Source organism: Lichenostomus cassidix, chromosome 5 (genome assembly GCF_008360975.1).
Source record: "Lichenostomus cassidix isolate B80296 chromosome 5, HeHo_3.0, whole genome shotgun sequence".
Lineage (NCBI taxonomy): Eukaryota > Metazoa > Chordata > Aves > Passeriformes > Meliphagidae > Lichenostomus > Lichenostomus cassidix.
In genome coordinates this window covers 63,188,761-63,215,689 of record NC_139486.1, presented here as the reverse complement: position 1 = coordinate 63,215,689, position 26,929 = coordinate 63,188,761, and the positions used below count along the sequence as shown (strand labels likewise).

The following is a 26,929-nucleotide window of genomic DNA, read 5'->3' as shown; positions in this document are numbered from 1 at the left end:
GTTTCCAAAAGGAAAAGGTCAGCAAGGTTTCCCATGTGATGTAAGCCTCTGGTACAGCCTGCTCTTCCCACCAGCTTCTCCCTACACCACTATGGGAAGAATCCTAAAGGATCCTTTGCTTGAAATGATGTGCAAGTGAAGCTGGCAATGGGGGCAGATCCCCTCTGCCTGGATGGCCTGGAATGCAGGAAGGAATCACAGCCTGGCTGCAAAACCCTCCACAGAAAAGGTACCAGGTAAGAGGGGCTGCTCAGTTCTGCCCTTCTGCAAGATCAGCCTGATGTCAGCTCTGGGGGGCATCAAGCAGAGCCAGGAAGCCCAGGGTGGGGGGGCAGTCACCTTCCCCAGCACAGAACACGGCAGGAGGCAGTGGCAGTGACGGGGACAAGCAGCTTGGGATGAGCTGCTCCAGCTCCCGGAAAGAACGGCAACCATCGGAACCAGGGATGAGTCACTGGCAAGGGATGGCTCTCCCAAATTTCAGTGTTATGCCATGTGGTTGAACAGAGGGCAAAGGAGCTTTTCCAACCCCAACACAAGAAGATGAATGGTGCTAAGGAGAGGAGCTCAGCAGAGAGGCAGAGACTCTTCTTACCTGTGAGTTGGAGGCACGTCCCAAACCAGTAGGTCCAACACCAAGGGCAGGGCATCCTGCCCCTGCGGAATGTCCTGAATTCCGACTAAGCAATGTGGGCTGGCCCTTCTTCCCAGTTCTAGGAGTCAAAGCCTTGTAAGGGAAACTGATCTTCAGACCATGTTGGAACCCTAAATTCTGAACACAGATACTTTTTTGCGTTGGTCAGCGACAGACAATGAGCACCCCTGGAAGCCAGATGGTGCCTTAGGCTGAGGATGTGGGCTCAGGCAGGTTGTGACATTAAAAGAAAAGGTGATTTTGAGAACAAAGCTTTCTCAGCTCTCACATGGTCTGCAGAAACAAAAGCAGCGAGGACAAATATGATGCTGAGGTGGGAACAGTCTCAAGTACATGCACTGCTGTGTGTGGTGCTTCACCTGCAGCACATCCTGCTACCGAGGGCCTCTGACCTGCAAGAGGATGCCAGGAGAGCTCCAGAGGGCCGGTGGGAAGACAGCTCAAGGAAAGAAGTGCCTTTAAGAATCACATTTTTTTTTAGTCTGGGCCCTGATGTCCCCAGAGGGCACATCCAAGGACTGTAGTTCCTGGCTCTCGGTCTGGAACTGGAGCCCAGAGCTCCTCTGCCCACGAGCCAGGGGCACTCCAGCTCATTTCCACACTCCCTTCTCCACAGAGAGATCATTTACCAGACACTGAGGTTAAAACAGTGCACACACAATGCCCTTAACAACAGCTGCTCTCTGAACTGGGGGGAGTGAGAGCGGTACCTCCAAAACAAAGGAACACAGAGCGGATGCTTTGAGATTAGGCTTTTTGTCCCTGACAAGCTGAACTGGTGCCCGAGATGGATGCCAGCAAGCTGGAGCAAGTTCAAAACAAAGCACGTGGAGCTCGACATGGGAAGTACAGAGAGGTGGGGCTTACGGGTCGTCCATGAAGTCGTATATCTCCCTCATGGCCACTCCTCCCACGTTGACAAAAAACACGAGGCGTAGCAGCACCAAGTAGTGTTCCGGGGGCATCCACAGCACAAACTTCAGGTAAAATGTGTTCAGCTCTGCCAATAAAAACTGGGACAGAGGACATTTGAATTACATTTGGAAAATCCCAGTGCGTGAAGCCTGGAATGTCCCTCTCTCCCTGCCCACATCTCAGCCCAGCTCAGTATCACTGAGTGAACCACCAGCACCAACCCAAAAACAACTGAGTTTTTAAACACTTCCCGTGTGTTAGAAGAGGCACTAAAAACCACAACAAAAAGCTGGACAAGCAGTACCCTCAAATTTCAAACAAGTTTGTGAACTTCAAACAAAGAGCCTGAAGTACTTGCAGAAACACTGAGGACAAATCCCAAAAGCACAGCTTTTCCTTTCCCTGTCCTTTAAAACCCAGCTGAGAGAGCCCCACCATAACAAGAGGCATGAGCTGCACATCCTGGGGGTTTGGGTTGTTTTTTCTCAGTTATGCAAATGTCACCCTCAAAGCCAACTTGGGAAAGTTGATTATAAATTAAGAGCAAAATGTTCTCAAGCAGCTGCCCTGGCAATGTGCTTAAGGGAGCGGAGAGACACCAGATTGTCACTTCAAAAGAAGTGATAACAAAGGGCATTAAGCATTGCTTAAGCCAAAAGAGTGAGCCAGAACCTGAAGCTGCTTAGAACCTGTCAGCTGAAGCTCGGATGTGCTAGAAGAAACATAATCCCACAGTCCAGTATAAATTCACTGGGATCTCTGTTGCAGCAGCACCTAAACCCCAACTTCTTCAGGTTGCAACCAGCAACCTTTTGGGGAAACATCTATTCCATTTATTCTCTTTTACTTCTCCCACAAAGCAGGCCTGGCGTGCCAAGTGAGCTTGGCAAATCTGTCCTGTACCAGGCGTCAGGTGCTGGGAGCTTGTTCTGGCAAAACACAGAGTTCTGTCCTGTGCCACAGAAACTGGCTCATGCCCAGTGCCTCTGGATCACCACAAGTGTGATCACAGGGTTGGTTCTAGTTAAATTTCACAGCTGCTGGGTTGAAGTAAGTTTGACTTGCTCAGTGCAGAGCCAAGTGACTTCCCATGGTCAGCACAAAGGCCAAAGTCCCCTGGCTGGCAAAGGGGCAGGAGTGGGGAAAAGGCTCTTAAAACTGCCCAGTGTCACACAGGTGACAAGTTGTGTTTCACAGGCACAGGTATGAATTTCAGATGCTGCATTCCCAGCATGAAACAATTCCACCCACTCAGGTGCTGTGTGTGCAGTGAAACACTAAAAAAATGAAAAATCTAGGAGAATTGAATTATTTAAGTACAGTTGTGCTTCAGGAGTGAGCTCAGAGGAGCCCAAGGCCTTGAATACAGCCCTATCCAGCTGCAATGTGACCTGTACCTGCACAAAACCAAGGGATTCAAGTCACTTCCACCCACAGCCAAGGCTCTGGGGGCCAGCAACTTGCTGAAAATCCAAAGATCCCAGTTTGCATTGCTCCCATTGCCAGCAACAGTGTTCAGCAAGCAAGGATAACCCTTTCTGCAGTGAATGTGTCACCTGTCCCAGACACAGACACAGACACAGCCCCCTGCTCTGCGGGATTGGGAAGGGACTCATCCCAGCCTGAGCTTCAGGAATGTCCCCAGAGCTGCAGCCTGAGTTACAGAACCAGGAATCAGGGGCCAGAGAGGTGTCCTCACCACGAAGATGATGCCACAGACCGCGAGCCACCTGCGCAGGCTGGAGGCTGGCTTCCACTCAAACTTCACCCAGCTGTATGGGGTAAACTGAAACACAATTCTCTTCATCTTGCCTCTGGAAAAAAAGCAAAATAACCACTGCAGCATGAAGGAAAAGCAGGCAAGAGGCATCTGCCAGCGTTTCTATTTGAGACACCAGTTCAGATATGCAAAATGCCTCCATTTACTCCATTAAAATCACAACTTAATGAGATTAGCTCTGAGCTTGTTATTTTAATTATCAATTTAGGCTTTAATATACTACACCCTCTGTTGCAAGCAGTTCTGCTCTACTCAGCAAAGACACTACAGAGTAGGATGGGTCATTACTGGTACACGACTACAAGGGATTTATTAAATTTTAATTCCCAGTGTCCCAGTTCCTGTGAAGTTCTGGTTACTAGGGAATGCAAAAAGACCAAACAGATCTTTGCTGTGAATGGGAGTATGATGCCAACTTGGATTCTTGCACCTCCTTAAACAATTTCATCAAATAATCTCACTTCCACAGGATGCCCTCCCTCTCAGTCATCAGGCAATGTTTGGGACACAGGTGTATTTCCAACAATCCCATTCACAAGGTGAATAAAACTCTCTAACAAACTTCCCTGCACTAGTAAGTCACTGGATCCTGGAGCCACCTGAACACCCAAGAATTCTTTAATCCACACTAACCCAGACAGAACAATTGAGCTCTTGAATGCAGGCCCAATCTTTGTGCTGTGCCTGTGGAATTCCTTCCCCCTCAACTTACTTGTAGGTTGGAATGTTCCAGAGTCCTTGCCACTTGTAGGTTTTCAAGGAAAGCCAGGACAGGGTCTTCATCCCACAGTAAATTCCTAACCCGTTACATAAGATCACATCCATTATCCACTGGAAGGAGAAACACAGGAGTGATGCTGGGGAAGGAACACTAGAGGAGCTTGGGAAAGGGAATCACTACAGGTACACCTCTGCATTCCACAGAGTGGGACAGAGTGTTAATTCCACAGGTGTACTGAAGGCAAAAAAGTTTGGCTTGATGTCTCTAATAATGCAATGACTTTCATAAATCCAGCCATGGAGCAAATCATTCTAAGCTGGGTCTTTCCCAAAATGCATCCAAACACAGACCCAGAGCTGTGTGCCCTGACTGCAGGGAATTCTGATTGCTCTGGCACCACTTTACACCTCACAGGAAAATAAAACTTAAAAGGGTGTCCCTTTAAGCTCACACCAAGTTTTGCCTTTCTCTGTATTTCAGACTTCGTGCTTTATACCATCAGCAAATATTTGAAAGTGTTCAGGTACAGCTTTAGAGTCTCTCTCTGGCGTGAAATGAACCCAAACACATATTTACCACATGCAAGTGTCTGAAACCCACAAAAGTACGGAAACAGTGTCAGGCACCTTACAAACTCAACAGGGAGCAGCCACAAGTGTGATACAACTCAGCTCTCACCACTTCCTATCCCTCCCTATAAAATCTACATTCCCAAATAAAGCCTGATGCCTGCAGTACGTACGTGATCCCACCAGCATTCACTGAAGTTTGGGAGCTGGTGCTCCAGGCTGTACTCCAGGAACTCAAACATGACGCTGATGATCATGCACATCCACCAGTCCCGAATCATCAGAGTCTGAAGGGAGAAAAAAGGCTTTTCAACACCCACAACAGCTGCTAAAAACCAGCTACAGTTGTAGATTTTGTCTCCAGTATCCAGAAAAGGATCAGGAAACTCAAGACAATTTTATTTTCATGATGTGATGGTCCAAATGCTCACAGGCCTCTCAACTTGTCATCATTTCCAGCACAATAGACAGGAAAGACACTGAAGAAAATCACCTCTATCTCAGACAAAACCAGCACAGGAATAGAGATTATGATAATAATCCCATCACATGGAAGAACAGAGTCAGGTAAAACAGGATTCAGCAGGAGGGAAATTAGTTAAATGCATGGAATTACTGAGTGCTCAACCACCACAGGCAGCATTGCTCTAACAGTGCTCAGAAAAGGCTTTTCAGAGTCTTTTATGGGCTCTAAATGAGTCCAAAGCCACAATAATTTCTGATGCATGAGGCCCATTCATTCTCAATATTGCCATCCTGGTGCTTTGAGATTTGGGGAAAATATCCAAACACAAGCCCATCTCTGTTTATTGAGACAACACACTCAACCTCCAGCTTTTAATAGAGAAATAGGTTCATATTTAACATATTTAAGAGAAAAATATGCTATAGTCCAGAGGAAATCCAGCAGCCAGTTTCCTTCCAGCTGGGCAGCTGTTTCTAGTCCAATTCTCTTTGAAGAAAAGGATCCAAGTTTTCCACATTTACAACTCAGTTCATTAACAGAACAAGCTGAAGTCCAGGTCTCCCCATGCCTAGCAAATTCAGCTCTGGATCCCCCAAAACCACTCACAGAACACATCTGCACTTCTAAATGAAAATACAAACCACCAGTTCCAGATTGTTTTTAAAGTAACAAACCCAAACAAGATCTGCAGGGGGCAAAATCTCCTGAGTTAGTCAGTCTGCTTTGGTTAAAAAAGGTAATATTTAGACTAAAGTAATCAGCAAAACACTGTTGAATGCTCTGCCAGAGACAAGCACAGCTGGAATTCCTCCCACAGTTAGTTGATACCAACTAAAAAGTAACAAGAATTAAACCACTGCCCATTTAATGGTTTAAAATCCTGATTTGATGCCACTGGGAAAGCAGCAGTAGCAGCAACATCTGTGTTTGGGAATATCACTGTCACTGCCTGCCCCACACTCCACTTCCAAAGGTCATTACAGCATTTCTGTTGCTACTCTATTGATCTGACCCCAGAATGAATCCCTGTGGAGGAAGGAGGGAGCTGCTGCAACAAAGCTTTGGAAAGAAATGAGATGGCCTAACATGGGCAGGAGACATTAAAAGAGCGGGGCAAAGGCTTTTAATGTATTTACATGTACTTTCCTGTAGTACAAACACAGGCTGGTATAACTGACCATGGTCTGGCACCACAAAAGCAGCAGCAGTAACGTTTTTGGAGCAGAGAACCAAAGTCCCCAAGGAAAAGAGCCATTCTTACCTTCAGGTACCACCCAAAAAAGTGAGCAGGAACAAATCCATCCAGCTTGTCCTGGAAATTAAAAAAAAAAGAAAAAACCAAAAAAACCCCAAACTGAAGGTCACAGCCTTCTTATTTTTTTCCCCAAGAAAAATGCAGCAATAAACTTCCATTATTTTACACACATAAATACTTGCATTCCTTCATCAGGAAGGAATTCAGCAGAGCTGCTTAAATCTTACCAGCCCTGCCAGTCCCCAGGCACAGTGCCTTTCCCTCTACTTTCAGAAGATCCCACTTATTCCAGTCCCTGATGAACTGAAGAATTGCAGGGCAGACCCAAAGGATTTGGTGCTCCTCACTCCATGCAATCTGGGAGCTGTAAATAGCTGTCATTCCTCAGCTCTGGAATTTCTGCCAGTGAGAAACAATCACCTGATGGGTATTGGTACTCAGGAAAGTGCTGCTGGAGCAACCTGGACTAGTGGAAACTGTCCCTGCCCACGGCAGGGGGTGGAACTACATCATCTGTAAGGTCCTTTCCAACCCAAACCATTCAGAGATTCCGTGGTGCAGGTTTTGGGCTTTGTGCCTCAAGGTGACCAAGGAGAAGACTCCTCAAGCACACAAAGAAATCCAAACTCTGAGGGGAAAATTGATACCAATGACCTTAGAAAAAAGGGCTGTTGCACAGTTCACCCCTAGGCAATCAGGTAATTGGGATCCAGAGAAACACATCCCCATCTGATGGACAGGAAAGGTCAAGGGAAGAGAAATAATGAGGCTGAAGAGTCAGTCACAGGCTGTGCTCTGATTCAGCACTCAGACAGACTTACACCTGCACCTTGAAGAGCTCAATTAAGCAGGTTTTTACCCAAAACCAGCCTCATTAGTGAGTTTGCTCCTTACCCAGATGTTGTGGAAGGGATCAGTTCCATTGCCAGGGTCATAAATCAGGCAGTTGCCCCCGTAGTCTCTCTCTGGCAGAGGAACTCCTAAATGGGGGTCAATGTACTTCATGAACTGCCTCCCGTCCTGCACGGTCTGCAAAGGAACACAGAAACTAGGGAGGAATCCAGGAAACCAGGGATTCCTGAAGGATTCACACACACAAGGCACAAACAGAATAAGGTCAACACTGATGTTCAAATTGACCTTTTTCCAAATTCTTTGCGGAACAATTGTTGAAATAAAGCCAAGCCTCGAAGCACCCCACACACATACCTGACTTTGATCCTATAATCCTAAATATTAATGGGAAAAAAAGGCTACAGAATGACCTTAAAGATGAGAAATCAGTGATCCTTAACCCTTTTCCCCAAGCCACTTCTCTGTGCTCCCCATCTCTCCCAAAAGCTTCACACAGCTCATCCTTCCCAACCCTCATTTCCAAGAAGGTCCCATGCAAACAGCAAAAAGAAATTATCAAAATGACCAAAATGTGAACTCATCTGTCAGCAAATCACCCATACATTTGCTGAGTATTTATTTCTCAATGGAATCACTCAGTGTTGTGGTCAAGGCTTTCAAAGCAGGACAATGCCAAAATTAATTAATAGAATAATAATAAAATTATAGAATAAACTGCTGAAGTCACATGAACTCTGGGACTAGTTGCAGCCACGAGCAAAGCCTGGATTTGCTGTCAGGAAGTTCAGCCACCTGCAGACTCAGCAGAATTTAACCTTATTTAAACCTGGGCAAGGCAATGATGTATTTTTAGTAAAGAGCTGAGCAACAGCAGGGAGTTCCTTAACCACGAAATCTCTGCTGACACCACATGCTGCCAGAGGGAAGCAAAGCCATCGCAGGCTTTTCGGCTGGAATTCAGAACTACACCAGTACAACCAATAAAAATTATTCAGACTGCAGCTACTCATGAATATCATGCTCAAGGATTTTTGGAAAAAAACAAGGTAACCAGCCCCATTTCTTCAAGCTCACATGGCCTCTAGAGGAAAAGCTTAAAAAAAAATTCCTTATCCTTCTCCCATGTAAAATGATTTTTAGAGCTGCCTGATGAGTATATTGTCTCAAAATATTTAATTTCAACTTCTGAGAATTGTAAAAGTCAGGGGGAAATTCTCAGTTTAGTGAAGGACAAGATATGGTAAAATGTGGCCAAAAAAGAATATGGTAAGAACTATTTAATTTGGAAGCACCAAGGGCATGTCTTTCTATGAAAAACCTCCTCCTCCTCAGTTCCTGCCACCACACAAAGCTGGGTGTGAATTTTTGGTTTATCACAAAAGCCCCACACCTACAAAGAACCTGTCATTCAAGGTAAAAGGTATTTCCAAAGGTGAAACCAGGTGAACTCCCCCTGAGTCACACATGGCCCAGCAGGGCAGAGACTGGACGCGTGAAACTCCAGCTCCTGAACATGAACTCGCTCACCAGCTCATCTAAAACCACTTCTACACTATGTCTACCCTGGGCTGAAGATGACTGGAGGTCAGAGCTGGTGAAATATTTTTATATTATCATCTCCCTCAGCCTCAAAGTCTCATTCAAAAGCTCGATGATTGCATTTCACAAAAATGAGGAGCATCTCCTGTAGTCAGCAGGAAAAAAAAATCCACCACAAAGGAGCTGATCTCCACATGGCATTTAGGAGCTGGAGGTGTCAGTCACCTACCTGGAAGAGGATGAAGATGAGGAAGAGCTCATAGACCACGCTGACACACAGCCAAAACCTCCAGTAAGCTGCAGAGAGACACAGGGGGGATGTCAGGAGCTTTGGAGCAAACCATAAATTAATTATTCATTTACTTCAATATCATGGAATCCTGGAGGGGTTTGGTTTGGGAGGGACCTGAAATCCCATCCCATTCCAACATCTGACATGGGCAGGGACACCTTCCACTAGCCCAGGTTTCTCCAAGCCCAATCTTGGCCTGGAACACTTCCAGGGATGGGGCAGCCACAGCTTCTCAGGGAACCAATTCCATTTCAAGAGATGTTCCCACCAAGGAATTACAAATCCCAGCTCCTAAGTGTTCCCCACCCTCCCCGAGGGATTCAACCAGAAAAGACCTTCAACTCCCACACAGACTGCTGTGTAAATTTGCTGGAATTGCTCAGGCACCGACGTGGATCTACGAGGAGGGACTTGGATCGGGAAAATTTCAACCCAACAAACTTGGCAGTTAAGAAGTGGAAGGAATGGAATGTGCCACCTGCAATGCTTTCCAGCAGTCCTTGGAGGAGAACCTGATGCTTCCTGAACTTTCTCCCTGGTCTCAGGTGACCTGATCTGCCCAACCTTGGCTACACCAGACACACCAAAGGCAGGCAGGAGTCACTTTCAACCTGAAGACAAGGTCATGCCCCCACAGGGCACAAAAGATTTCAAAACCTCAAAGTTAATTTCACTTTTACTTGGACTGAAATTAAAAACAAGTGGACCAAGGGTTCAGCAGGTGCTGGATGCAAGGCCTCTGAGATCACATGCGACTCTCCGTAAGAAATGCCATGCAAAGCTCAGCTGCTTTGCAGCCTTTCCCAGATGTGTGATTACAGATCTGCTCACAGCCCAGCAACACCTGAATCCAAAGGGTGCCCAAATTACAGTGTCTGCACACTTCCAGCTCCATCCTGGCACCTCAGCTCTCCTGACAATCTCAGCCCTCGGGTCACAGGCCATCCTGGACGGGTGTTTTGTGCTCCACAGGTTCATCCACACCCCTGATCCATCCTGCTCCACCCAGAGCCTGCTTTCTGTTCCATGCAGTGACTTCTGAGCTCTGAACTCCTGCACTTTTCTGTTTCCAGTCCTGAGAGGCTGATGCAGAGCCAGGGTGGGCACAAAGAGCTCCAGCACTTTTCCCTACCCACATTCAAAAATTCTACACAAGGGAGTTTAGGAAAACTCATTCCAAGTAGACATTGTAATTCCAGTCACACACCAACCACTCTGGAATGGGACCTGCCTTCAGGTGTTTCCTGGTTATAAATGGAGCTCTCTTTCTTCAGGTCCATGGGGGTGATGGAGAGGAATCCCAACAGTGTTTGCCAGGAAACCCAGACCTCAGGCCTGGCTTGGGAATTTCTCCCTGTTTATTCCAAGGGAGTGTAGGCACTTTCATGTTTAAAGCAGGGCCAGGCATAAATTATGCAAGAATGAAACAAATTCCAGGCTTGCAAACAGTTATCAGCTCTGAACCCCAACTCAACTAGCCATGGAGCTCCCCAGGAAATGTTTTCTCCCAAAACAAAATGTGTCTTTGCCCAATTCAGCCTCAAGTAGGAAATAAATTATTAAAAAAACAAACCCCAGAACAAGAAAGAAACAGTAAGAAAAACAAACCACACCAAAAATACCAGCAAACCCCACACATTTTTAAAAGCAGTCTCTGACACCATCATTAAAATAGACCACAATGTAGAAGCTGGGGCCTTTTCGCAGCAAACCTGCTAATTTAATTCCATCAAAATCACCTATTTTACACTTCTGGAAAATAAAAAAGAAGGGAAAATAAAAATGGCAGGTGTAGCCCAGATACCATCAGTTCAGAGCTCTGTGACAGCTTTCAGCTTCTTGTCTTTCCAGAATGCAGCTCAGGAAAAAACAAACAGCAAAAAACCCTCTCCTTCGGTCACAGGGTTATTTGGAAGAGAGGGACCTCTTCCCAGGCTGGCACCACGTTCAAGCCAGCAGGGAGAATGAACCTTTCCTCACCACACTTCTCCCAGCAGAACCGAGCTGTTTCCTTCAAATGTCACTGCCCCATGCCAGAAAATGCCGTTTTTTCTGACCCATAAACCTTGTGCAAGAAATTTTACACCACTCATAGTCAGGAATTTGACAGACTGCTCCTGAAAGTGATGTAGACAGAGAGAAATCTAAATCCTTGTCTGAGCTTTTATTCCTCTCTGTACACAGGGTTGTGGCAGATGCCAAGGAGGCTCAGCAGAAAAAGGTAACTAAAAATTGAGATCTGGCTCTGATTTAGTGCTGTGGTTTCTCCCCAGCTGACAGAGGTCCCCAGGAGGTTCTGAATACACTCAATACCAGCACCCCAAATTTTCAAGCCTGCACAAACATTGCTCTCTCTTCCTGGGCCAGCCTCAGCTTTAACTGTAAGGTTATTTTTGGCATGTCTCCAATACTTGCTTTCCTTAAATTCATTTGATTTTGCCTCCCTCCTGATTAAGGTGTCCACTAATCATTGACACACCTGACAACTGAGTTATTTCTGTGATCAATCTGCTGCCTTTGCAGGGATCTGGGAACAGGGCATGAACATCCCAGAGAACTCATTCCAACCAGCTTCTTTCCCTACTTCTGCTCAGAGTTTGGCCCACACCACCTGAGGGGCTAAATGATTAAAAAAAAATTCAAAAATCTGGGTTGTCTGCCCAAGGAAAACACTTGTTCTGGAGCTGCTCCTTCCAGTGTCACCAGTGCTGCCCATGCCTGGTCACTGCCTGCATTCCCAGCTATCCCAGCCCTCGATCCCATGGGTTACTCCAAACCCTCACAATTTACTCCCCGAACAGCTCGTGCTGTCACACACGATGTACTAAGTCAAAATAACTCCTGGCAAAGCCTGGGAACGTTAAAAGCTGCTTCTCAGGGCATTAATAGCTGTCATGGAAAATTTCTTTGGAATGACAACGTGGATGTGTTATCCTGACAGAGGCAATAAAGCATCCCTGGGCTCCTGCAACACCAGGCTTCAGAAAAGGAGCTGGCAGGGAGAATGAAGAATATGTTTTATCTGCAAATCCTAAGGAGACAGGCTACTGCTGCTGACTGGATCCAGGATTAATTTTACCAGGAAATGCTCCCCAAATTTGGCTGCTCACCCACCAATAAACGGACCCTCAAGCAGAGTTTAAGATCTGTCTCTTGTGCCATACGATTCCCTAGGGCTAAGGAAGCGCTCCTCTTTTGCCAGAAGGTCTGGATGGAACCAAAGCCAGTGGAAAATGGGACAAAAGCAGGGCAAGTTGGTAAAGTCTTGCCTAAACAGTCATATCTACTCATTTCCATTATAATCCTACATTTTTGAATTACAGGGAGGCAACTGGTGTCTGTCCGTGCAGCAAATTATTAAACCGGAGAAACTGGGGGGGGACGGGATGGGGACGGACTGTGAGGAATCAGTAAGAAAATGGCAAAGCTGGATGAGCCTCTGGCTAAAGCTGGGAATGGTGAAAAGGCAGCCAAAAAAAGAAATAAAGCCACCAGTCTGGACAGGTGCCACTTAGGTGGTGGCTGGAATCAGTTTCCTTAATGGCCTTAGAGAAAAGTAGGTTAATGACACACAGCAGGAGCAGGGAAGGCAGGGACAGCAGAGAAGATGATCCCAAGGAACTGGAGTGACAGAGGAGCTCCTAACACAGTTCCACACTCTGGAACCAGGAATTTGGGAAGCATCACACTATCACAAAAATCCCCAAAATAATCCTGCAGTTCTGGAGAGGACATCTGGAAGCAGAAAGCTCAAAACAATGCCAAAATGTTATGGGGAAATGTTACATTGAGGGCACGACTAAAAAGCAAACCTCCCTGCTTTGTTCTGGGGAATAAAACCAGCCCAGACAAACCCACTGCTGTCCCAAACCTGAGTGCACCCAAGGGTCACTGGTGTCCTTCTACAGGAGGAACCGGAATTTACTGGAACAGAAGGAAAAACTAAAACCTGCTACTTAATAAGACTCCAGAAAGGCAAATGTAATAAAACCCCCTGGTTTGCAGAGGTGTGCACCACTCTGGAACCATGCCTGCTTTGGTTGTGAGATGGCTGCTGGATTAAATTTTTGGCATAAAAACCAGCTTTATTTAGCTGCAGGAGAGCCTAATGCTTTCAGGCATATTATTAAAGCCTATACGAATTCCTTTAATTCTTTCTCTTTCAATGATTTACAGATAAAAACAGGCAAAAGATCAAAGCTATTTAAATATTTTCCATGTTTCGCCTGCTATTCGGTTACGTGGAAGAGGTTTGTGCTGTGCTTTCAAGGCTTCCAGTCATACAAGAAACCTTTAAAATCATAATCAAGGGCCTTTAATCTCCCATGGGTAATGGACAAGGAGCTAAGGAAGCACTCCAGCACCGGATACATGGTCACAAGTGCAGTCCCGGCACAGAGAAGAGGCATAAAGAGAGAATAAACAGGGGAAGTTCAGGTTTAAGAACACGGCAGCTCTCACAGCTTTTCAGCAACAACAGGAAGCCAAACCAGGGAGATCCAAACAGATCTCCAGGCTCCGTGGAAGCGCAGCAGGCTGGCTGTGGAGCAGCCTCTGTGATCAGTGTGCAGTGCTAACTCTGTGATTATTGGAATTACAACTTACCTGCTCTCCAGGGAACACAAACATTTACCTTCCCCACAAACCAGTCAGCTCCTCAGGAGTACATGAGTGAGCCCAGCAAGATGAATTACCTGGGTGAGGCCTTGAGAATGGTCCATCTTTAGCTTGTGTCACCCCGAAACACAAGAAAACCAAAATACTGGCGACGATTCCTCTGGAAGGAAAAATAGAAAACCCTGGTTTATTGCCTCATCCTCCTCTCGGGAGTGCAAATTATGTTCTTTGATGTGAGAAACGTCTGGCCCTTGTTTTTTTCGCTGCTGGATGCGTCTGTCTCAAATGGATCCAGACACCATACAGAAAAACCAACCGAAAAACCGCTGAGGATCACAGTGAGTCAAACACTTCTGCAGTGTCTGGGAGCAGCCTGTATTCCCACTGGAATAAAAGCAGGAATAAAAGCAGGATTTAGCAGAGAGAAAGCTCTCACTGCTCCACTAGATTTCCATGGAATTTAAAAAGGAGCTGTCAGACTTGTCACCACTCCAAAACAGCTTCTTAACCAATTAAAGACAAGCAGGAGCTTTTCAGACCATACCAGCACTGGTGCTATTTCAAGAGCTGGAACCATAACACAGAGCCTAAGGAAAATAACAGAGACTTTAAATAAAAATAAATTATCAGACCAGGAGCCCAAATATACCAAAGACCCACAACCCTCGGCATGCCCCTTTAGTTTTAATGGATTAAGTGGCATAAAGCAATCCAAAAATGCTCTTTTTACTACACCTCAACTCCCACTGGATCCTGCCTGCTGTCTCTCATCCCCTGCTTAAGAGCTGGCTGAAGGGATGGACAATTGGAAAGAGCTCATTCCATGTTTGCAGTAAATTATGCAACCCCTGACTGCAAATAAAATGGCTCAGTCTGCAGGAGCCACAGAAAATACCCAATAATTTTGCTGTTAGAGAGAAAATGCTACAAAGCAGAAGCAACAGGAGACTGTTCATGCCTTAAACACATCAAAAATTTCTTTCAAAATAGAAAACAAAAGGATTTACAAAAAATATTTTGTAACATTCACCTCTGAGTATAAATGTTTGTGCTTCCTGAAAATAAAAACGGGGTTTAGTTAAGAGAAGCAACTCAGTTGTTTTGCTTGCTTTAAACACTGGGAAGCACACCAGAATTAGCTGCTGAATGGATCCGTGAATAGACAGTTCCATGGGGATTTCCAAAGATCTGGAGGGCAAAACCCTTTCAGCTGACCTCTAATAATGAGAATATTCTGTATTTTGAGTCCCTGGTTGCATCTGGAAGCTTCAGTGTGTGGTGTGATACCCCCGTCCCTGCTCAGCCATGAACTGAGGAGAACAGACTGTTGCTCTGGGCCTTGGGAGGGTTGTTTCCCCAAAGGTGGAATTCAAATCCTGCATCCAAATCACCACAGGAGCTTAGCTGTGCTCCTTCCTCTAAAACCCACTCTCAGCCCAAGAGCAGCTGCGCTGAAATATGCTGGGGATCCAGATACATTCATTTACTTCAAGTTCACCATGGGAAGTTTGGAAGCAAATCACAAATTTGCTTAAGTAACCACACCAGCTCCATTATATATATTTTTTTCTCAGTGGTAATTAAATTTTCCCCCTTATCATCATTAATCTGCCTCCTTAGAAAGCTTCCAATGCCTAAGCAGCAGCCTGGTATGAGGCAGGAATGCTCCAGCACCTGAGAGGGGTTCTCCTCTTCTCACCTGGATGAACACAGCCAATGGATTTTCCTGAGCAGCAGATCAGGGAAGCACAAAACAGCAAAGCATGCCCACAAAAATCATTTCAGCACTTAACCAAATAAAAAAGGGAGAGCCTGGCAGCAGCTCCATCAGCACAAACAAGAGTTTGTTTGTGCTGAGAGTCGATTCAGGCACACAGGACAATGAGGAGCTGTGTATGGCCCATTGTCCTGGGATTCAAGGAGCCAGCTCCCACTCCCTGTCCCTTCCCGGGCTGGATCCATGCTGGCACAGCTGGTACAACACCCTCGGGGTACCACAAGCCCTGGCAGAGGGGTCTGGCCTCCTGTTACCTCCATTTCCCTGTGGGTGCTCAGCCACAGCAGCAGGAGTTCAGCATGCAAACCCACATATCCCTGGATCTGTCCCCATGGAAAGCAGGGATTGCCAAAAGCTGTGAAAAAGCATCTCAGGAGAGACATTTCCCAGCTTGAAATTCAGTGTACAATGCTGAAGCACACAGGCATTTTTAAACCTGAATTTGTCTTTATGGAAGAAAAATTAGCTTTTTTCCCCCAAGACATCCTGCTCAGCATTCCAAATATTTGGGAGCTGTGCATTTCTTCCACAGCCATGGTATGCAGAGGAGGTGCTCAGTGTTTATCTGGCTACTCTCAGCACCGGTGCTCAGTCCAGGCTGAACAGAGGAGAATGTCACAGCTGTCCATCAGGATGGGCTATTCCACGGCTGCTCTGAAAGCTGGAAGAACTGTGGGAATAAAGGTCTCATGGATCAGACAGGTTTGCAGCACAATCTCTCTTGGCCTAACGAAGGCAATGTTCCACTGTCCTTACAACAGCGGCAGCTTGATCCCAATGAACTCTGACTACAGTTACATATAAAAGGCTCCTGTAAACCTTATCCTAAAAAAAACAATCCTCCTTTAATTGTTTCATTGCCCTGCCCTGTTGCAGGAAGGAAAATGTCCTGCAAGAGATGCAAGCACCAATCTCAGCCACAGAGGCCACACCCCATGAGCTCAGAGCCACTGCTCTCATCTGGGTCTTGTCCATCACTTCTGTGAGTGATTCCACCAATCCACCTCTCGTCCTGCTCCTCCCAGCGACTGGATGGAGCACTTTTATAGGGTGGCATAATCTGGTTTTATAGAGGGGAAGGTGGGAGCCTCATATGACTCCAGTCCGGGAAACACAGAGCCAGCAAACTGGGGAACTTCACCGCAATTTACTGCTCTGAGCACCTAGTGCAGCTCACAGAGGCACCTCAGCCAGGGCATGGAAACAAAGGAGGCTGGAGCCTTTGCAAGTGTGCATTTAGGCTTTGCGCCTACCCCCTGACACTGCTCCACTGTCAGTGTGCAGGAGGTGGAAATAAAACCTCGTGACAGCTCCAGACTCTGCTCCCGGGTGACAAAACCCCTCCTGGTCATTAAGCATGGAGTGTTCCCGTGGAATACTGGCACACAGGGCCTGCCTCGTGCTGGACAGGGCTTGGAATCAAATTGCAACACCGCTCCACACTAGAACTGACGAAGGTCTCGGGGCAGGATCAGGGATTTTAAGTTATGGAAGCAAAAATACAAAACCTGTGATAATCCGGGCTATGGATATATTTATACACACACTGTGACCATCTTACCCTGCTCTGAAATGCCTCTTTTTCTTCAGAGATACACTTAAATATATGAAACCTGGAATATTTGGAAGATCACGTCCAAACCTCAGGATGCTGCTTTTCAAGGATTTTTGTGCCAAGATCTTGCAGAGCTGCAGGAGTGACCAAAGCCCCTTCCCTGGCATGATGCTGTAAATTGCTTTTAACAACTGGGCACTGGATAAGCAGAAACCAACTCGCGTTTCCTGAGAGAAAGATCCACCTGCTGACTAATCTTCCCTGGGTTTGTTTTGATTAAGGCAGTCGAGGCTCTAAGCTCAATAATAAGATATTCCACTGAGTCACCTTAGCTCTGTATTACTCCCCAGGGATGCGTCATCACTTCTCTTTCAGCTTTTCCCCTTCCCAATTCTGAGTGGCCATGCCAGGCCACATCACACCTCCAGCCTGCCTCCCTCATTGTGACTGGGAATGAAATGGCATTTGCTCACACAGAAGCCTTCCAGAACCCTTCCCAGCTCCAGACACCTTCCAGCTTGTCCCATGTCACCCCCACGTGTGAAATCCAAGCCCTCAGTGGGATACAGCGTGAGTCCCATTAGCCCCAGGCATTGTGTAACTGTCAGAACAACAATGAAGATTATCTCAGGAAATATCCCAATTCCTGCATCTCCGGGACAATGAGTACCGTATCCTGAGTCACTTCAGAAATGTACAAAAAGAGGAAAAAACCCTTCAACAGCAAGGGGAAAAAAATTCATTATATTTAAGAAGCCAGACTGGTAGAAAACAGTGATTTTCATGCTTCTAGCAATGATGCTTTGCAGCGTATTTTGAAAACATACCTAGGTTTTTAAAACACTGTTTCTCTACCTCCCTTTTCTTCCCTACTGTATTTCAAAAGGGGAGAAATCCAACCACATTGAACTGGTTTAAATGACAGTAGGAATTGACCACACATGTAAGATTCATTCTTATTTCCCCAGAGTTTCCCCCTGGGCTACACAATCTCACAGCAATTTTCAACAACAAACAAGGATTTGTATTGAAATCTTGAACAGAATTTTACAAAAAGCACTTCAGCCAAAAAAATTTAGTCACAGCTCCTGGCATTTCGAAATTATAGTTATTTTAAGGAATGGTTATTTTTAAGAAAAGGCTACTTTAAGAAACAGAGGCAGAATCCTTGCCAAAGAAACCCAGCCAGGAGGCTTCTCCAAGAGTCTGTATTTTGTTTTAAATCATACCACAGAGCAGCCACAGGCCTGACAGTGACACTAAACTGATTAGAAATTAAATTCAATGAACAGCATCAGAGGAGCTTATGGACTTATTATTGGTTTTGTAACTTCCTAAGGGAACAGGCACTTCAACAAGGGAGTGCACGGGTCACTGGAGGTCCCTGTTCCAAAACACACCTGGGAATATTCAGATATTCCTCAGATATTCACCTCTTTGTGTTGTAGGCTGTGTCCTGGGGAGTCTCTTCCAGCAGGGTTACGTAGCCCAGCGCACACGTGAGGATGAACAAGACTGTCAAGGTATGAGCTCTCCTGAAATGCAGAACAGAGAAAACTGACATTAAAAAGCAGGAAAACACACATCTCCCCCTGCCACTGCAGCCTCAGGACACCAAAACCACAGCCAGCTGACAGGAATATCGAGGTTTTCTGCACTGCACGTTACAGAGAGCAGAACTTACAGTGGCACCAGGTGTGAGCAGCAGCAACTGCTTGGAAAAAACCAGCACCCAGTGCAAACACCCAGATCTAAACAGCTCCAGGTGTCTCCCCAGGTTTGGCAGGTCCACACCTGACAGTGCTGCTCTATTTCACAGCCCACTAATCAAAACTGCAGCTGAGGGAACAGGCCCTTGAGAGCAACCAAAGGGAATTCACTCTAGACATGAGAATGACACAACAAAAAAATCGTCATTAAAAAAAAAAAAATTAAGAAGTCTCTAAAGGAGAACAGCTGCTGTTGTAAGAATTCTGATTCCACCTCAAGATGTCGGATTTCCAGGGATTTCTACAGTTTCAGTCCACTTAACACAAGGGGTTTCTGTGGGAACAGCCACGTCAGCAAAGCTGGGTGGCTGTTCTATTCCAGTAAAACATCCCCATCCATGGGAGTCCATAGGTTTATATGGATTCTGGTAAAGCACTCAGGAAGAAATTCTTCTGGCACAGGCTGCCCAGAGAAGCTGTGGCTGCCCCATCCCTGAAGTGTCCAAGGCCAAGTTGGACAGGGCTTGGAAGAGCCTGGGCCAGTGGAAGGTGTCCCTGCCCTTGCAACTGGATGAACTTTAAGGCCCCTTCTAGCCCAAACCATTCCTGGATTCTGTGATTCTATGGAAGGAGAGGGAGCCAAGCACACCCAGCCTGGTGACACCCACACCCTACACTCACTGATCACCACACAGGGAATATTCTTACAATGTCCACACCTTTTGTTATTTCAAGTTGAAAATTCCTTTTCCTAATGAGAAGCCACTGATTGTTTTCACTGGAAAACTCCTCTGGCCTCAGCTGGGAAGCACAGGAATTCTGTCCATGTCAGGCCAAAGGACAAGCCACGAGTTTTGGTTTAGAGGACAACATCTCTTAACACAAACTAATAAAACAACCCAGGTATAAAGAGAAAGCTTAGGGAGAAGAAAACCTGTAAAAGAAAGCACCTGTACATTACATATTTGGCTCTATTTCCATTTTCTTTATATATTCTTTTACAACAGCAGCTAACACCCCATCTCCACGTAATGCCAAGGTTTGTATATTCAGGTTGTGCAGAGCACAATAAACCTTGGAATTTCCAAGTCATCCGCTGACCTACCTTTGAACAACCCCCCAGTAACCCATCTAAAACTGCTCTGGAAGTCAAGGAAAGGGTGCTATTGAATGAAAACTCCACCCTACTCCAAACCCCACGTACTTCACAGTATCCCTGCAACCCCAGTGGGAACACAAGCAATACCTCATAAGCAGGCACAATCCTCTTCTGCCCCTGCTAAAACTGAGTTTGGCATTGAAGGTTATCCTTCCTCACAGTCCTGAGGACACGGACCACCAGCTCCAGAAGAAAAACACAAGGATCCACAAGTAGTTCTGGAATTAGCAAGGAATCAGTGTGCCAAAACTCAGGGAAAGGCCTGGGAGCCACGAGCTCCAGCTCGGCAGCTGCATCTTCCCAGGTGCCAGGGCAGGTGATTCAGCCATCAGCGCTCACGTGGGACCTGCCCTGGATCCTGCAGGAGCTGGAGAACTAAACCCCGACCTCTCCCAGGAGGCAGGACAGCAGGCACTGAACCCACACTCCAATCACACCACGCTCCTGCGCACTGCATTTGCATGTGGATATAATGAATGGATTCTGTTGCCATCACCAGAAAGGTTACATTAACTCAAGGCTATTTTTGTATCTTATGCCTTGTTTTGTTGTTTTCGAAACTTATCATTGTATTGTTATATTGCTATATATTAGTTTTGTGTATTGTTGTATAGCTACATACAATATATTATATATATATAATTATTACACCACTGTTTATTTTTGAAGAGGCTATGAAAACAAATCTAGAAATCCCACGTTACCCTTTCACCACCTGAAAACGCGCACCAAGTCAGCTACTTTTTCAATCCATTCAGCATCCCATAAATTGCCAAAAAATCAGTTATTACACATCCTCACTTGGATAAACACCTCAAGAAACTCTTCTGTGAGCACAAGGGTGGTTTTGTTGCATCCTCCCCATGAGGATCTTGTAGGACAGTGAAGGGTCAGTGTTGGGGAGCCTCATGCACCCCATTTCCCATTTATTTTTGGTGCCAGAGCCACCAGCCTGAAACCCAACCAGCTGCCCTGCTTAAGGAGAAACAAGAAGCTGCTCTCATCACTTCCCTTCAAGCTCAGCTTTCATCTCCAGCTGCTGCCAGATTCCCTCCTAGCAGGTTTTCAAGGCAAAGGTGCTTCCAGCACAGCATGAATTCCAGGAGCTGGGATGAAAGACTCTGGAGAGGGACTTGTCTTCTGGAAAGAGCAAGTTAGCAGCTCTGCCAGAGAGCTGTGAGCAGTGACACAGCAAGGAGAGGTAGCACAGCACCACACAAATCCACCTCAGAGGGGGAAAAAGCCAGGAAATATGGATGTACACCATGTCTTCCCACAGCTTGGGAGCTTAAAAATAAAATAAAATTCCACAGAAAGGAGCAGCTCTTCTTAAGGAAGGGCTCATCCAAGTGATCAAGATGAATTTAACGGCACAAGGGGATTGTTTTCATCTCCACACACATTTTAAAATAACACACCAGAGGAAGGTGAGCTAAGAACATCCCAGCAAGGTAAGCATGGCAGGAATTACACAGAAAGGCATATGTTCTTCTGGCCTGGAGCCTGGGAGGCTGAAAAGAGCTAAGCTGGGAATCTTCCCTTTGCACAGGAGTTTGGGCAACATGCCTGAAGCTAAGGGGGTACAAACTGCAGCCAGATCTGGGAAGTTTCACATCAAAACCTCTGTAAAGCAGTGCCTGAATTACCTGAGCACAAAAATATCTAAGGTCAGGGAGAGAACTCACAACAAATCCCAAACTGTTAAAAAGCTAGAATATTAAGTAGCTTATTTTTCTGCCTTTCTGCACCATACATTTGGCTCTTTCCCCACTCAAACCCTGGGAGATTGAAATGAAATAAATCAGGTTTGTTTTCACAAAAGCCCTTGCCCTGCTAATTCAAGCACCAAGTGAGAGCAAGCAAAGCACTCCTGCATTGCAGATCAGAAAAAAGTGGGGTTTTTTCACAGTTGGTGGGATTAGGTTTGATCCCAACTTCTGTTTCTCACGCTAAGTCATTCTCTTGTCCCATTGAGACACTGCAGGTTTGTCAAGGAAATGACTACGAGCGTTTTATTTTCCAGCTGAAGTTTGTGGCACGAATGATGTAAGGAAATTGTTTAAATATCTCTTTTTTTCCGGAGATTCCGGCGGATCCTTGGGTGGAAAGGAGAGAGTAACACCCAGAAGCAGGCGGCCCATGGCCTCATTCAATCTCCCACAAATTAAAATCAGCTTAAGCAGGGACCACACCCTTGTTATCCACGGCTTGTTTGTCACCAGTGATGCAACAACTCCATTAAACACAATAACAATCACTGGAACACCATGCAAAGAATTTATTTATTAATATTTTGGTCAGTCCTCTTAAGAGGAACAAAATTCCAGAGGAGAGGCAGTCCAGTTTGCCCCTTGGGTTAAAAAAGTTGCTCATCAATTGCTGCTGCTCATGAAAGGATCTGTCAGCAAACCCAATCAGTCCAATCAGTGACTTTTTCATTGTTTAATTATTTTTTCCAAATAATGGCAAATTCATTAAACCACTCATGAAAGATTTTTAAATGGATGCCAAAGCTCTGTACCCTCCATAAACCAATGGAGGGTTTGGAAAACTTCAACCCAAACCTCACCATATAAAGATCCCCATTGGTTTTAAGCTCTGAGTTATGTTTTAAAATGTGTTTAAACTCTCAGAGTTAATAAAACAGTCCCTATTCTTAGAGCAGTCGCACGTCTTCGGCACATCCCTGAAATCACCCGACGCTGATTAAATTTCTGTACGGACTTGTGACACTCCAAAATAGCAACCTGCCTTTTCCTTGCCGTGAGCCTCTCCTCAGGAACACAGACCTCCAGACAATCAGAACCACACGTCAACAGCAAACCTTTGGCAAATCAGGGGTTTTCCTTCCAAACTGGAGGAAAGACCAAGTTCCCAAAGTTTCCATCAGTTCTACAGAGCTTGCAAGTTGCCTCAATGTCCTATTTCAATTCTTAAACATTTTCATATTTAAAACTATGGAAATCTGTGTCTCAGGAGTTCGTTTAGGGCAGTTCTACTGGGAGAGGTGACTGGTATTTACAGGTAACACTCTTTGAGCACGTTTTTCCCTATTCTTAAAATTTCAGGAGCATGTTCACCAAAAAAAGCAATATAAGAATTGATGACCAGATGATGCATTCAACTCTCACAGGGCCTCTCCACAAAGATATTCCTTCTTCACTTCCAGCTAACTTGGCAGAACCATGCAACCCCTTCCTTTGAGGAAAGGGCAGTGCCATTCCCATAACGCAATTCCCGAGGCACAAGCCCTCTCATCCATGACCAGCTGGCGAATGTGGCCCGGTGGGATTGCACAAGGCCTGGGTGTCCCTGCCCCCTGCCCTGCCCAGGGCATTCCCACATGGCAGGGTGACCCAGGACTCTGGAGCAGCGTTCCTCTGCTCCAGTGGTGAATCCAGTGGGGTTCATCACAGCCCACTTAAAGCATGGAAAAATTCAGTGTTCTGTTCCCAGCAAACTCAAGGAATGCTGCCTTGGAAGTGCCACAGCCATCCATGACAGCAGCTCCTGCCAACCTGCGGATATTCCGTCTCCCTAATCTCTCTTCTGGAGAAATCCCCACCTCTCCCTCCAGACCGCCCTTAGCAAATCCCGGGAGGTATTTCAGAGATAAGAGCAATCTCCAAAAGGAATGGGTATGGAGTGTTTTGGATTTGAGTACCAATCCCTTCTTTGCAAAAACACCTGTTTTGACCACACATATCCTCATTTCCCAGGATATCTGGGAAGACTCACAACACACTGAGAGGAACATAGCAGCAGAGGCTGCCTCTTCCTTAGCTGCAGATTCCACACTTTTTGCACAAAACGGTGGAAATAATTTCTACAAACACTGCCATTAGCCTATAGAATCACTGCCATCCTCTCTTTTTTAGTTCTTTTCCTATTAATTTTAACATCCTGAGCTCCACAGATCTCTGCTGCCACACCATGACCTCAGGAATTAATATCACATCCACGTGCTGGCAATATGAGATTATTAGTGTGAGAGATAAAACACGGTCATAATCAAAAGGTGGCATTAATGCTAATTAAATTAAAATTAAAGTAAGGCTTTGAAAAAGCAATTAACCCACAGAGTCGCAATGTGGTGGCAAAGGTACATCTGGCACCTCCCAACACCCTCAAATCAAGACTGGATGGACGTACTCCTGGAAAATGTCCTTCAGTTAAAGACAAGCTACGAAATACCTACAAAATTTTAGGAGAACATCATACACAATGTCCAACTAAATGATCCCAAAACAAGAGGGGCTTTGTGTGAAAGCTCCTGCTGGAGGCACACAGACAAGAACAATCCAAGGTGCTGGAAGCAACGGCGAACATGTTCCAGTGGCTTCCCAGGCAGGCCTGGCATTCCCAGCTCTCCGCTAGGAAATTAGTTCAGGGATAAACGACACAGAAAACACCAATCTGCCTCAGAAAGCTTCCTCTTGTTCCCTTCCCTTGGCATTTCCTAATAGCAAAGGGAGCTGTGAGGCTACGCTGACAGAGCAGGTTCCCACAAGGGAGTATTTTCCAGCTCCAAGTCATTTATATGGAATAAGAGCAGAGATATTAGCACACAAGTGGTTTTCCAAAGTTTTAAACTGATTTAAAGAGCAGGAAGCCAGCTACAAAGCTCCACCTTTCCCAAAGACCACATTCATAGCAGGAAAATAATCCCTGCAAATTAAACTACTCCTGGAATGATTTCTGTGTCCACAGATCCCAAATCCTCTTCTTTTCCCAAATGGAATAAGCCACACAAGTAACCTTATCCCTAATTCCTGAACTCCAAAGAGAAGGTACATTCCATATTTTTCCAAAGTCAGAGGGCAGCCACTCTTAAAAACTTCCCTTTCCTGTGGCCACCTCCACAGCACAAGAGCAGTCCCAAGGGTCACAAGAAGAAAATAATGTCTCTGGATGATCTTTATTCTTCCACACAGTAGGAACTGAGTCATTGCCAAAGGATACTCTAACATGTACAGGGCAAAAGTAACACCAAGAAAAACCTTGGGACTTTTCCAGGTGTTTAAACTCCTGGCTGCCAGCACAAGCTACTAGGGAAAAGAAAATCGGATAAATAGGGGAGCTAAGGAACACACTTGTCCATGCTGCCCTCCTGGAAGGGACCACACAACACAGGGAAGCTCCTGAGAGAGCAAGGCAAATCCAGATTTCCAAAGGAACAATTCACATGGACACATTAACTGCATTACAGCATTTAATCTGGGGTGACAGCCCTGTCAACACCACAAAAAAAGGTGCAACAAGCCAAGATTCTACAGAAAAAATAGGTATTTTAAGGCTTCACAAAGCACCGGGCAAGAGCCACCTTAACAAGGGAGTAAGGAAAGGACAGTTTTACCCATTTTCCATTTAAAGGTTGGCACTGGGATCCTGCGATTCTCTCAGCCTACATGTGCTGCGCCGGCCAGGAAAGGTCCTTTTGTCCCCGAGACCACGATGTCCCTCGGTTACACCCACGCGCGTCAGGGCTGTGCAGAGATCCCGTCAAGATCCAGCAGCATCCCCGTGTTCCTTTGCAGCTTGCACTGGCAGGAATGTCACCTCCTTCACCGGGATCAACACCCTCGGCCCCGCTGCTGCCCAGATTGGCAGGGCGAGAGCCAAGTGCCCTCCCCTCCCACTCCTCCATGCCAGGCTCCAGCCAAATCCCATCGCCCTCAGCTCATATTCCAAACAAGCGTCTTCAGTGTCAGCTTGGTTTCCTTCATGGAAAAGGATGTGTGCTGAACACACAGGAAAACCCTGTACCTACACACACATGTGCTGAGGGGATTTGTGGAACAACTCCAGCGAGGCCAGGATTTAGGAGCACTTTTCCAGGTAGAAACACACCTCTTCCTGCAAGGACTGAATTTAACAAAAAGTTGATTTTCTCTGCTGGCCCAACACCATTAGTCGTGGGTTTCTGCACCCATTTTATGGACTGAGACACAGAAAAATACAGAACTCCTGCCCAGCAGGAATGGGGCATGACACCTTCAGCTTTCTGCCAGGATCACCGGGAAGAACAAGGATGGAAGAAGCCTCTTCGGAGACTAAGAGGAAAGAAGGAGGTGGAGTCCACACAAACAATGCTGAAATTAGGCAGGAATGCCTGCCCACAGACCGGGGGCTCCCAAGGTGTTGGAAAACACCTCCAGAGCACCCACCGGGACAAGCTGTCGGGGTCAACCCTGAGAGTCCTGCTCCTGGAAAGGTCGGAACCAGGATTGGGAAAGGAGGTGCCACCGCCAAAAGCCAGCTCTGAATCCCCGTTAATTTGCCAGGAAACAATTAACGGTAGGGCCACACCAGGAAAACACTTGCAGCCTATTCCAGCACCGGAATCGGCGACAGAAAAGCCACGTGAACAGCAGATAACGGGTACTAACTCGGATATCGCATTCCTTAGGGTTCCCTGCATATCCCGTTCCTTCGGAGACCCCCACAGCCCACTCCTCAGCGCCTCCATATCCCATTCCTCAGGGCCTCCCCTCGCCCACGGGGACCCCCGGCGGGTGGGGTGGGAGTCATGCCCGGCGTCTCTCACCAGAAGAACGTGTTGGTGCCGTCGTCGTACACCTCGGACTCGGTGCTGCGGCGAGGCCCGGCGCCGTCCCGCTCCGCCCCGGGGGTGCCGCCGTTAGGCTGCGCGGCGAGCGGCGGTGGCTGCTCCTCCAGCGCGGCCTTGCCCACGTTCCCGCCGTGCGCCCGCCGCTCGCCGCGCCTCATGGCGGCGGGGTGACCGGCGGCGGGGACACCGCGGGGGCACAGCGGGGGCGGGGAGGGGACACGGCGGGGGACACGGCGGGCCGGGGCGGCGGCGGGCGGGGAGCGGGGAGGGAGGCGTGACGCGGCGCGCGCGCGCGACCCCGCGATGGCGCGTGCGCGGGGCGGGGCCGGGGGGGCGGGGCCGGGCGGGGCGTCCCTCCCGTTGCCGTGGCAACCGCGTGGCCTTCCTCCCCCGATCCCGGCGCGCGACCGCCAGGCGGCGCCCTCCGCCGCCCCTCACGGCAACCGAAGAACGACAATGACACAAAATGCCTTCGTTCTGCACACACTCACCGG

The 26,929-nt window shown here is 46.8% G+C and overlaps 1 protein-coding gene across 2 annotated transcripts in view; it reads right to left on the bottom strand.

Annotated features, from left to right (window-relative positions):
• PTDSS2 (phosphatidylserine synthase 2) overlaps positions 1 to 26,709 on the bottom strand; it is a 29,865-nt gene extending 3,156 nt beyond the window's left edge. The window contains exons 1-10 of one of the 2 annotated variants that reach the window (XM_085063598.1): positions 26,412 to 26,709; positions 18,430 to 18,531; positions 13,742 to 13,824; positions 8,985 to 9,052; positions 7,256 to 7,390; positions 6,368 to 6,418; positions 4,814 to 4,927; positions 4,063 to 4,181; positions 3,270 to 3,384; positions 1,523 to 1,668 (exon numbers count right to left, since the gene is read on the bottom strand). In XM_085063598.1, coding sequence (XP_084919724.1) covers positions 1,523 to 1,668; positions 3,270 to 3,384; positions 4,063 to 4,181; positions 4,814 to 4,927; positions 6,368 to 6,418; positions 7,256 to 7,390; positions 8,985 to 9,052; positions 13,742 to 13,824; positions 18,430 to 18,531; positions 26,412 to 26,593 — 1,115 coding nt within the window. In that variant the 5' untranslated portion in view covers positions 26,594 to 26,709. Of the gene's footprint in view, positions 1 to 1,522; positions 1,669 to 3,269; positions 3,385 to 4,062; positions 4,182 to 4,813; positions 4,928 to 6,367; positions 6,419 to 7,255; positions 7,391 to 8,984; positions 9,053 to 13,741; positions 13,825 to 18,429; positions 18,532 to 25,220; positions 25,390 to 26,411 lie in introns of those variants that run through there. The other variant, XM_085063599.1, reaches the window with a different exon arrangement.
• Between the last annotated feature and the right edge of the window lie 220 nt (positions 26,710 to 26,929).